The following is a 12804-nucleotide window of genomic DNA, read 5'->3' on the forward strand; positions in this document are numbered from 1 at the left end:
AGAAGAGTTAGTCTGCAACACAAAATACCACTACCACACACATCTATGAGGTAAAGGAAGTTTTATTTTATAAACCCTTGTGAACAAAACAGACTTCATATGGAGAAGCCAAGGAGGGAGTTACTGTTTATTTACATACGGAATTTAGACTATGTGCTAGCAGATCTCTCTACAAGGTCGTCTTTATCTCGGAACACAACTGCCCCATATTATAGGCGTTTAACAGACAGCCTACAGTTCACTTACAGCATAACAAAGTTTCACAAACATAGAAGTTCATCTACTGACCCAAAATAAATTAGAATACTGCTTGCACATGGACTATGAAGTTGCATCAGCAAACTGCAAAGAAAACTGAGGCAACTCTACCATTCTAATGAACAGTATTTGTTACCATTATATACAGTCAGTTACATGTAACACACTAACAAGAAGATTACACTTCCTCGTTATTTACACTGGAGTGCAAACAGAGCACACAGCTGCCACACCAATAATTATTTTTCTTTCACACACACTTCCTTCCTGCATTTCCCAGGTTTCAAACATACTGCTCCATAGCAACAGAAGCCTTCTTTTGGTTCTGTGCTTCTCATCACATCACATTCACAAGTTTGCTGTGAAACTAAGGAGAAAGAGGCAGAAATTTTACAAACCCTGCAACTCCCAAACCACAATTGCATTGAAGAGATGTTCTACAACACATTACAGCACCTTACAGCAGTTTCAAAGTGGACCTGCCACTTACACACACTATGAAGTTTCCTCAGAAGTCTCCATCTGTTAAATATGAGCTTTCACCTTCCACGTTGGTACCTGTTTAACTTCATCAGTTCTCATAAGACTAGATTTTGCATTTGACTTCAGACTGCAACGTCCAACCTGGGGAGCAGAGATGGAGTTAAACAAAATTATATCAAAGGCAACTGAATAGAAGATGTTTACAATAAAGACAGTTTGGAAGAGTTTTTGCACTTAACGTAGGAAGAATAAAATAGTACGCCTGTGCAATTGCTTTATGTACATTTATTCCTCAAAACACTCAAGGCTAAATAATTAGAAGCTTGATCACAAGCTCATAAGATTATTCTGCTTTAACCAGAAAAAGTCCATCTTTCTGTGTCTACTTCTGAATATGCTGGCCTTAAACAATCTCCCTTCCAGGACTTTATAATTCAGCCATTAGATCCTGGAACAAAAGCTATTTCATAAACAAGATGTTTCAGGATCTAACTTTGATCTTTGTATCTAGAATCAGGTATGTCAGCTATGCAATGCAAGAGTCTGTAGCATCCAAAATACAAGCCTGGCTGTTTTTAACAAGTTTCTAATTTTTCCTTTGGGGAAAAAAAAAGCCAACAAGGAAATTTACTAAGGCTGCACCAGAGCTTTTGACTCACTACAGTCTGTATGCTACATTTCTCTTGCAGAATCCTTGTGGCAAGTGAAATTAAAAAAGACAAAACAAACCAAATCATTACAGCTGGAAATAAAACTTAAGGAAAACCTAGATGTGTGGTTTTCAGCCAAGCAGCTAGCCGCACATATAAGCAGCAGTCTTCAAAGAGCGTCTGGATTTCCATGACATGTTTTGCATTATTATTTCCCTCCATTAGGCTAACAAATGCCACAGTCCAAATCTTTCTCTCACTCTTAAGAAATAAAGTTAGAATTGCTAAGCAGAGACGCAGTTTAAATTACTGCCACCTATTTCTATCCATCTCATCTAAGCAGTTCTGATGTTTGTGGATGTCTCTTAACAATTAGCCAACTACTGCTGGACTGCACTGAGCTTGCACAGGCTGCTCTACAGAGACCAGTGCTCAGGATCATCTTAGTCAGATGGCTCTGTCTACCGCACTTTTCTTGTTTGTAGCGAAAACTGTATTTTTCATGGGCTTTGCAACAGCATTCAGAATCACATCTCACGCTGGATGAAGTAAACTGTGTGAAAATGATGCTACCTCAAAGAAAAATATTATAGACAATGCTTCCATTTTCATTTCTGAAGGCATAGCATGTATTAGTCAGACCTTCTGTACCTTCCTAGCATCTTTATTTGTAAAATTAGTCAATAAGTAGTATTACTAACTAGACACACAATTTCTATGCTTCGATACCTGCTGTAACCATCAAGCAAACAACCATAGATCAACCAACTATGAGCTGAATTTTTAAAGTCAGTCTTCTAAGTTTTGTCTCTTGGCACATCTAGAAGTATATTTACTAGTCTACATCCACCCAAAATAATTATTCTTTGAGATTCTCTGCCTTGATTATACTTGAAAAAGAGCAACCACCTAGGCTGATGGCTTAAAAACATTGTAGAGAAGTTGTAGACTTGTAAAAAAACTATCCAGGAAAACAGCAGTCACTTCAAGAATATAAAAACACATTCTTATATAAAAACATACCAGTGGGATCTCTGGACTAGAAAATGGAGAGCTATCAAAAGATCGGTTTTCTTTGTCCAGGGAATCATCTTCATCATCATTTTTATGTGCAAATTTCTGCTTCAGTGCATGAGTTAGTAGAGCAACTGGATCCCAATCTGAACTTTGCCTCTTTTTGGGTTTAGAAAGAGGAGTACCTCCAGGTGACCTACAAAGAATGAGAATTATTGTCTCCTGCCACTAATCCTGTGCTGAGTGACCCAAAATCTAGAGAGAGAACTTCTGTATACACTCTATCCTATAAATCCCTGAGTACACAAATAATGCTGCTAATGTTATTTTACAGCAGTTCACCAAACATGACTAATACAAGTACACCCAACAACTTGACAGATAGATTCTTAGCTTGACAATACAACTTGATGCTGTTCCATATAGAAAAATGGCAGTTAATCAGCACGAAGTATTAAAGTATTGCAAATAAATAATGAGGAAAAAAGCAAAATGTGCAGTTTTCATAGCAGGTCTCCTAAGTTATATTAAGATATGTCAGCTGCCTGAAAGATCATAGCAATTTTGATCATTACTCCCTCCAATAACATAAATTCATTATTCAGTTAAGTTCTACCTTCAGAATACAGGTAGATATCTAAATCCAGAAAGCATTTTGGCTGCACACCTACCATTTCCCACTAATTATGCCCCTGCTCAAGATGATAGTTGTTGAAATTGTCAACCTCAACATTTCACTTTCTTCATTCACTGTACATGGAATTATGTGGAAGAAAACAGATCTAAGGAAACACATAGGCTTACCTAAGTGCATTTTGTATTTGCTTTAGTTACTGTGAAAATGTCATCAAAAGTGTAAGGGTATGCTTTAGAATTGCATATAGATAATTTGCCCAAGACTTTTGCTAGTTATTTTCAGGGATAAACCTCACAGTTAAGAAAATGCTGAAATAAGAATGCAGTAAGTTTTGGCAAGTGACATTATTCCCACATTAAGAGCTCTGAATATTCATTATAGACTCAGCTGTTCTTAGATACTCGAGAAGTTCAGGAAAGACATCCAACAACCTCCATCACACCTAGCATTGTAGAGCAACACTGACCTGAAGAGGTATTGCAGTCTTCAGTAATGCATTATTGTTACATGTCAACTGTGCTTACCATCAAAACAGCAGAACATCTTAAATATTTATAATCCAACTGCACTTTTGAAATACAAATTTACAAAACATTTTCAATGAAAGATACAGCATGTATTTTCTTTAACACTTTAAAGCTAGAACCAGAATACTTTGTGTATGTTAACTGTAGTTTTCCAGTGCTTCCCCAAGGATTTATCCTTTCACAGTGAATCCAAAGTTTATTTGTTCAGATCAATTTCCTGTGACTGTGTAGGCAACTCTGTAAACGATCTCCAGATAGCAACACACCCACCTCCCCGCACCAACCTGAGATTTGTATACTGAAGCAGATGACCAGTTTTAAATGCTGTGATACTTGGCGTGTTTTAAATGCATCTAAAAGTCACGTCACAAGTATCTTACATTCCAAGCTGTGAACTTAGAACTTGCCAACTTAAGTTTGTTAGCAGTAGCTGCACATTAAATGATGTTTCACATTGGTGCTCTCTGGTGCTACTGAAGTGCTGTGATGCTTACAGAGTCTTGGCTTACTCAGATACACATTCAATTCAACCTACCTCTCAATAGCTCGCAACTGAACCTTGTTTAGGTCTTTCAAAACATCCATCATACTAGGAATATTCTTTGTCCTTTGGTGATCAGCACTATCAGCTGCAGTTGAACCACTGTTTCTCGAAGCACGACGCTTTTTTATAAGTTCAATTGCCGAATTACTAGCATCGACACCAGATGGTACACCAGAAGGAAGTGGAGGAGGCGAGGGAATTACAAAGTGATTGTGAGAGACGGACAATGGCGTAGAAGTCATGGCTGGCACTGGGTAAAATCCATCTGGAATGCTGAATGTTTTAAAGGTTTCTGGACACAGTTAGAAAAGAAAAACAGTGATTTTATTTTTAGTCTTTATATCTTCACAATTAACAATATTAAGCAACATCTAGAATGACTCTGTTTTAAGAGGGCTGTCTTATCTTGAAAGGACTTTCTTACACACCTCACACATTATACCACACAAAAATTATACTTAAAGAACTTCTTTTATTTCAAAGCCACAGATTCAGAACATGTAAAATAATTAAACTGAAGTGTCTTGTGCTGTTCCAATTGTCTCCATTTGTGTCTTCAATCTTAAGCGCTAGATAAATCAGCAAAGCAGCCCTCCAACAGCAAAGCAGCCTGCTACTACTACTACATACAGTTCATTCTCAGTGGTCTGAAGGTCAGAATAACCCACATGAAGCAAAAGCAAAGATAACCACAAACCATGTAAAACAGACTACAACACTGAGTGCAATGGAGAAGCAGCAAAGGAAGAGTCAAAAGAAAAGCTAACTGTAGCACAGAGGTGACTCACAATACCATGCAAAGGTAACTACCTCACACCAGTCCAAATATTTCAACAACCACAGCAGGGTTAGTCTACAAGTAAGACAATCAAGAACTCGAAACTTTTAAAGGGGGTGAGAAAAAAAAGTCACGAGATAGTTGGTGTCCAGTATGAACTTTTATCTTTGATATGCTAGTGACACATTTATTTGCAGCATTTGTTTTTGTCAAAGCCTGAACCTGAATGACTTAGACTACTTTTTCTATTCATTATTTTGATAACTTGCCAGAAACAGGCCAAAACCCAAAAGGGATAATTTCTAGTCTGTAACTTTTTTAGCCTATGAATAGTGTTGCTACTAAGTTCTTTCACAAACATGGAAATGAGTATAAAGATCACTTAGGATCAACTGCATTCGAAATTGGTAAACAGGCTACAAAATAGAAGAGAGGAAGGGAAAAGCAACACCAAAAACTAAAAGAGAAACAAAATACTATATTCTGTACATTTACTTGGTATAACTTCAGTTACAGAAGTTAGAGATGTTCTTTGTCAATATCAGACATGGCCAGCTGTGAACAGGAACTCTAAAGCAAAAAAAGGAAAACTTGGTTTTCTTCAAATGAGAAGGGCTTACGTGACGGAATGCTTCCCGATGTCTGCGCTGAAACAATCGCAGCAATCTGAGCACGAAGAAAGGTTAGCTCATCTTCAAGCGCAGAAATTTTCTGGAGTGCTGCTTGATCAACAAGACTGTCTTTTTGTATATTGTGTTTTGGAACACTTTGTGTTGAATCTATAGATGGATGTAGGTCACGATAAGCTGTACCTTTTTCTTTTCTCCATAATTCAGTCCTAGAAAGCACAAAGGACAGTTTCAAAAGGCTCAGCCAGCAATGGAAATCTCAAAACTTACTCATTGTCTGTTCAAACAAGTTATCATCGTTCAGCAAGACATAAATTTGCAAACTATTTAAGAAAACTTTACACTTTAAAATATTTTTAATGTCATGTGTAGTTAAGCCTCCCTTTACTCAAGTCTGATGCAGAGAGAGACATCATAAAGAGACATCATAAAAAAATAGTCAGATAATTTACTCGAGGACAGATTATATACATCATATGGTCATAAGATAGGATTAAGTTGTTATTATTCAATAACTATTAGACTGACATCATAAAGGTGTATCTCCTCCCTACTTGAAACAGTAGATATGAAAGGCAGGGAGAGTCAAATAATAATGATCTCTTAATTAGGTTTCACACATTTTAGTAATTTATCAAACTCCACAAGATGAACACTGCAAGCAGCAAAGAAGTTTCAGTCTTTCAGAAAATATATTGGAGAATAATCATGAATTTTAATACACACAGAATAAGAACTTCATCTTCTGTAAACTACATATGAATACAGACTGCATTAGAAAACTGTGCTACAAGTCTCAGGTTTTAATTTTAAAAATTGTTTCAAGTCTGTGCCTATAGAAATAACCCTAAAATACAGAATGAGCGCAAACAAATTATGAAACAGAGAAAGAAATTAAGTTTACTTTATTTATTCAAGATGTACTAAGTTTTGATTGAAACAAAACTAGACCTTTTCCCTTACATTAATCAACCTTTTACTTCAAATCAGACCTGCAGCATTGCCTCCCGATTTGCCAAAAACCCTGGCTCTTCCCACTGGCTCAGAAGAAAAAGATATCAGTTACAATACTTGTTCTTGAAAAACATCCTACAGAGCCACAAGAGAAGGAAGAGGAAGAAAGAATGAAAACAAAAGAATGAACTTTCATGAATTACTGACTGAAGAACAGCACAAGCAAGATAAAAGAGGCCACAGTTCCTTTCAACAATATTCTTACTCTTCCAGTCTTTTACAGCTGCTGAAAAAAAACCTTCCATAATTCAACAGTAACATCTCAGGAATCACAAGATGAAAGACAACTTTATCAAAAATTCTCTAATAAAAAGTGTGTTATTTCACCAGTTTCTTGTAGTTTCATTACCAGCAAGCAGCACAAAGATCACAGACAAACACATGCCAATATGAAGTAGAATTACATTTTCCAATATAGACGTAGTACAAGACTATACAAGAGTCCTAGTTTTAATCTTGGTTCTGGCTGACTCATCCTCTGATTTTGAACAGTGCCTTTAGAGGAACAGTAAGCCAACTTTCTGTTCCTTCTCGGGGGGGGGGGGTTGGGGGAGGAGGGTGGAGAATCTGTCATTTCACAGTACCTGTAATATTTTATAATTGTAAAACTATTTTCCTTTAACAATCTGTAAAAGCTAGAAAGAATTCTAAAAACTATATTCAAGGTAAATTCTTACAATAAATAAATCATGTTTTTCTTTCCATCAAAGCAACCATCAAGGTTTACACACATAGCACTGTAGTAATCAACATCAAAAGGAGACATTTAAATATTTTTCTTGTTCTCCCCTTTATAACATTCATCAAAATGCTTGTAAAGTAAAATTATAAAGATAAGAATAATCTTATTGTATATTGCAATACACAAGTTTTCCTTTAACTCCCTCTCTCACAAAGTACTTTGTGAGTGAAAACAAATTAAAATACCAGTAATGCATCTGATATGCTATTAGTCAGAGAAAAGAGGGGGCTCAATTTCAGCAGTCTTTCAGATAAGAATACTCTACATAGTAAGAATTTTCAGGTAAGCAGGAACTGCCCCCCTGAAAAACCAGAAAGCTTCCGTGGTTGGTTTAGCTGGAACCCTGAAAGGGGTAGGAACAAGAAGAAGGAAAAAAACCCCACCAACCCCCCCAAAAAACAACACACCACAAAGAAGAAAAGACATAAGTTACTTTTATTACTCATTTTTTTATGCATATATTCCACTTTTACTTACCTAAGTCTAGTAAATGCTTGTCCCTCATCATTTGCCACCCACAGGACATCAGCAAGTGACGGAGCTACAGGAGTTGGAGTTGTGCTTTGTTCATCATTACCCAACGGACTTGGGTCTTGAACAAGCTAAAAACAAAACAAACAAAAAAGTATGAAAAGAAACCAGATTCAGCACATACTAAGAGTTCTGCCTCAGCAAAAGGAACTTTTAAATAGTGCTGTAAGCAAGTTAAAAACAGTGAGCATAACAGATGCAACAGAAGAGTTACACAAGCTAAAAAGAACAGGAAAGCTATGACTACATTAAGAAACTAGAAAACTTAAATAGTTGAAGCATGTGTATAACAACAAATCACTTACTTGAAAGTAAGGTCTTGGGTAGGGCTCTAAGGAAAGAATTGTCCCAAGTCTACGGACAACACTTCGAGTAGATCCATATTCCTTTTTTTGGCAAACAGATATGACCTAAAAATAAGAATACCTTTTAATTTGAGCAAAATCAAAGCCTTCCATTCTTACAAAGTTAGTAAATAATTTAATGTTATATGTAATTAAAAATAATGCAGGTAGGTTAACCTAACCTTTCAATGCTCTTCTCGAGCTGAAAGTCCAAAGAGGCCTACACTGGTTTTAACAGACTGTTTCCAAAACACCACCACGATACAGCCTGTACCCAGTATGTTTTAGAGTAACACAAAGACCAACAAAGAACACAGCAGCTATGTCATGCAGCTAGCAATATTCCAATACTGACAAAAGAAAAAGTATGTATTTGAGTAACCATATGCATCTGTAAAAGTCTTAGGGAAAATAGTAGTAAATAAGTGAAATAAGTTTAATGTACCTTGACCTGATAGCTCCTTATAACTCCATATAACTGCTGGAAATGCCTTCTTGAGGAGATTGCTGAAAGAAGGCACGTTCTGATTGTTCGACTGATATTGCTGCTGAATACGCGAGTTTCCAAATATATGGCCTGTCAAAGAAACCCCAAGAACTCCCAACAATGAAACCAGAAATAACCAGGATAGCTCAGTCAAACTAGCACTCCTGGAGATACTTTAGTAGTTTCACGTAAATAAACCAGAACTACAAGTTGCAGCTATGCCTCACTACTGACATCCATCACTAAAGAGCTGCCCTTTCCCAGGTCTCAGAAAACACCTGGAAATTGTCATGTAGCCTTTCATTTAAAATAGCAAAACGTTAACAACTAGAGTGACTGCTTCCTCCCCTGCTCAGAGAAAAAGAACCCCTTGCATGGCTGTATCAGAACTGTGAGCCCACGAAATCCCACATGGGGGCAGCGTGCCCACAAGCTTTCCCACATCGGCAAACCCAACCGTACTTAAGGAGCAAAACCCGTCCTGCCGCAAGCAGGCGGCGGCTCCGAGGTGAAGACCCTTCCTCCCCTTAACCACAACGGCTGCAGAGAAGACGCCCCGCACTAGCGAGCCTCCAGGCACCGCCCGGCAGGAGGCATCCCCCCTCCCTCGCCTCAGGGTCTCTCACCTGGTCGGGCGGCCAGCCGAAGTACTCCAGTACCCGCCTGAGGAGATCCAGCACCAGCGCCATGGCCACCGCGCCCGCTGCACGGAGAGGTCGTCGCCCACCTCGCAAGCGGGGACACCGCGCCGAGCAGCGTCCAGCCTCCGCGCCACTCCCACCTCAGCGGAAGTACCCGGTGCCCTCTTTCTTCCGCGGAAGCCTCCAGCGGGCAGAAAAGAGCCCGCACGTTTCCGCTAATCCCCCGTCTCAGGCCGCGGCCGACGGGCGCAGAAGCCGGCCCGTAGCCCAGCTAGGCCGCCTTGGCCAGCAACACCAATCGAGGGGTAGGGGCAGGTGAGAAAGGAAATCACGCCAATAGGAAGTAGCCGGTGCTTAGCGCGGAGCCAATAAGGGGGCAAGGGCGGGCCACCCTCGCGGGGGATGTCGGGAGGGGGGCACGTTTGAATGCCGCCGCCAGGCCAGCCGGGCGCGGCGCTCAGCGGCCGCCCCGCGCAGCTCCAGGGGCAGCACCGCTCCCGCGGGGCCTGGCCCGGGGCCGCTGCCGGCTCGTCATGGCAGCCTGTCTGCCGAGTCGGGCCCACGGTCCTGCTAGAGCTCCCACCACAACCCCGACTGAGCACCAGCACCTCACGCCTGACTGACCGACCGACCGACCAACCAGTGGTTTCCGTTGAGTAACATTGGGGTTTGCTGCACAGGGATGGGACGGATATTCCTGCACATACCACTGAGGCAATTTCATGTGCTGGAATGATGCGTGTTATTCTAGTGGTGAGAAAATGAAACTTCAGTGTGTGCAACAGCAGAACCAGAGTACACAGCAACAGAAGAAGCACACTAGAGCAAGAGATGAGTGAATTCATGATGGGGCCATAGTAAGGAGCTAAACTGAAATGAGATGCTTTAGGTCCTCTACATAGTAAACTAACTCATTTGTTCTAAAAATTAAAAAGCAAGATAGCAGCAGAGTTTCAATACACAAAGTACCCTCAAATGCAGATGCCACTAAATTCACTTCACCTAAGAAATCTGGCTTTGGATACTGTACTTGCTCTTAACAGAGGCTTTTTGATTTTTATCTTGTCACCATTTCTGCTGTTTTGCTTAAACTCTGAAATCTGCAAGCAAGCCAAGAAAGCATAACAAAATAAAGACAGTGCTTCTACTTAAAGGAGAAGAAACATAGAGATCATCTCCCTCCAGCTATGCAGTGTTACCTGCATGTAACTACAAATTCTTTCAAAGACCTAGTTGTACTGTTCCAAATAGCAGTAATTTCACCAAAGCTTTCAAGAAATTAAGATAAATGGGATTATCAGACATTTTCTTTATTCATGTTTACAGGTATGTGTTAGCAACAGTTCCTAAACAAAATCCTGTAACTGCAACACATAGCTGCAACACAACTGTTACTGCCTGTTCTTGTAGTCACTATTATCCCTATATTGTCATGTGGATTGATTCTCTAAGGCCAAACACAAAGGAGGAAATAATTACAGCTTGTACTAACAGTATAAAGCTGTTTTAAGGGCCTATTAGGGGCCTAGGAGGGTTTATAAGCTTGAGAAGAGGAAGGGTAGGGCTTTTTAATGGGTATTTTGAAAAACTGAGCTACAGTACTTGCCTTAACAAAATGTACTGCTCACCCACTTCTCCAACACCTTCTTAGTAAGGAACAGGAAGTGTAGGCACGAGCAGATGGAAACAACTGCACATGGTTCTACCACAAAGCTAGGAAACAGCAAGGTCTCAAAAGCAACAGCAAAACTGAGGCAATTTAGTTTGACAGCATCACCACCACCAAGCAGCTGCTTTGCAACTGGATGTGCCAGTTGGGAACTCATACAGAAACGCTTCAAGTCATCAGCGCGTACAACCCTGAACAGCACAGATAGGACCTGCAGGATCTCTTAAACAAAAGGATTTTGTGAATGGCAAGCTTCAAGAAACGAGGAGAAGTGACACGGGGCTTCAGACTTAAATGCTGCAGCCTTTACCTCTGGAGATAAATCAAAGCTACGTAACAGCTCTGCTTTTGAAGCACCAGCACAGCACAACTAATGTAGGAAAGCTTTCATCACGTGTAGCTGCCCACTGTTACACTAATGGTACCGATTGTTCCTGGGAAGTAAGACGATGAGAGATTTAATCCCAAACCAAGACACTGAATGAGTGCAGAGAGTCTAGACTAACAGTATAACTACTAGATTTTTTTTTTTCTTCTTAGTGAAATGAAGGTCTGATTTTCTCTGAACTCCAAGGATAACCTGAAACTTCATAATGACACCACACAGAAATGAAGCGGATTCAGAAACTGCTGCATTGCTGGAGAGCAATGAGTCAGAATTAATTACTGAACTCAAAACATAGTTAAACATTTTATACCAGTAGGATACTTGGATTTTCTTTTTCCTACACATCCATCAATGATGATCTTTACCATCTAACACAAGATGTGCAAAATGCACTGAACTTCCATTCACAACAGTCATACAACTATGTCAGGAGCACCTAATGATAACCTCAAGTATGTTTTTCGTTATCATGACAGTGAAAATTCAGTATTCACAGTGAAGGACTAGTAAGTACTGAAGCCTTACTTCTGGATTTAAAAAAACCCAAGACAACTCCCATTTAGTTTCTTTTTCTTATAGATCTCTGATAGACTGCAACTTGCATCTTCTATTAGATTATCTTATTTAAGGCAGTTTTTTAAATAAACAAACTTATGTCTGTCACCATGTCTTCTATAATCAACAAATGACATTTTTAATAAACTACAATGAAATTAAGGATAATGAAAGAATTTTTATGACCTAACCTACAGATAGGTTTGTAGGATCAAATGCCATTATCAAAGCAATCTCTAACCATATTTCCTTGGACATGCAACTGAAGCAGAAAACTTAAATCTGCCTCTCATCATGCAGGAACTATCTTGCCTTATGACACACAGACCACAACAATCCACTTTCCAACTGGACCAAGGTGATACAGATTATCTATTCTAAGGTTATAGGTCAAGTATATCTTGGTCCTAGTTGTTAGTTTCAGACTGATGTTAAATTTAACTTCATTAGGACAGACTTTGACACTGCTGCCAAGTTTATTGTTTTGTTCTTATTCTTGCTTCTTCTGATACACTAAAATCTGTGTGAGCTTTGCTAAAAAGTCCAAGGAATAAGCAGTTTTACATTTCAAACAGCTATTAAAAGATGCACTGTACACGTAAATGTAGATCTTGCAACAACCACATAGTTTGCCTAAACTTCCTCAAACGTAAGGCAGGAATGACCCTTTAGTGACTACCACTAGAGGGCAACTATTAAGTCTATTTCCCCTTCTCCACAGATGCTGGTGAACTAGTACAATCTGAAACACAATTTCCTCAAATACATTTAGGATTAGTGACGGTACTACACTATTATGCCTTGTGGTGTTTAATTTGGATAGGCAGATGATTAACTACTCCCCAACAATAAAGCCAGTAAGAGGGCGTACATTATATATGTATTTAATACAAACACCTCTACCAAAGCTTTT

General features: G+C 39.3%; 1 protein-coding gene across 3 annotated transcripts; it reads right to left on the reverse strand.

Moving 5' to 3' along the window:
• Positions 1-46: 46 nt before the first annotated feature.
• Positions 47-9778, reverse strand: MTFR2 (mitochondrial fission regulator 2). Of its 3 annotated transcripts, none has more exons than XM_075748173.1 (9): positions 9265-9586; positions 8597-8728; positions 8113-8217; positions 7754-7878; positions 5512-5729; positions 4105-4405; positions 2415-2601; positions 753-882; positions 47-625 (listed from the first exon to the last, which is right to left on the reverse strand). In XM_075748173.1, the coding sequence occupies exons 1-8, from the start codon at positions 9325-9327 to the stop codon at positions 784-786; spliced, it is 1230 nt and encodes a 409-aa protein (XP_075604288.1). In that variant the 5' UTR covers positions 9328-9586; the 3' UTR covers positions 47-625; positions 753-783. The 3 variants fall into 3 exon arrangements, with proteins under 3 accessions (XP_075604288.1, XP_075604287.1, XP_075604286.1); XM_075748172.1 differs by having other exon boundaries at positions 749-882; positions 9265-9585; XM_075748171.1 differs by having other exon boundaries at positions 47-882; positions 9265-9778.
• Between the last annotated feature and the right edge of the window lie 3026 nt (positions 9779-12804).

Source organism: Balearica regulorum, chromosome 3, assembly GCF_011004875.1.
Source record: "Balearica regulorum gibbericeps isolate bBalReg1 chromosome 3, bBalReg1.pri, whole genome shotgun sequence".
NCBI lineage: Eukaryota > Metazoa > Chordata > Aves > Gruiformes > Gruidae > Balearica > Balearica regulorum.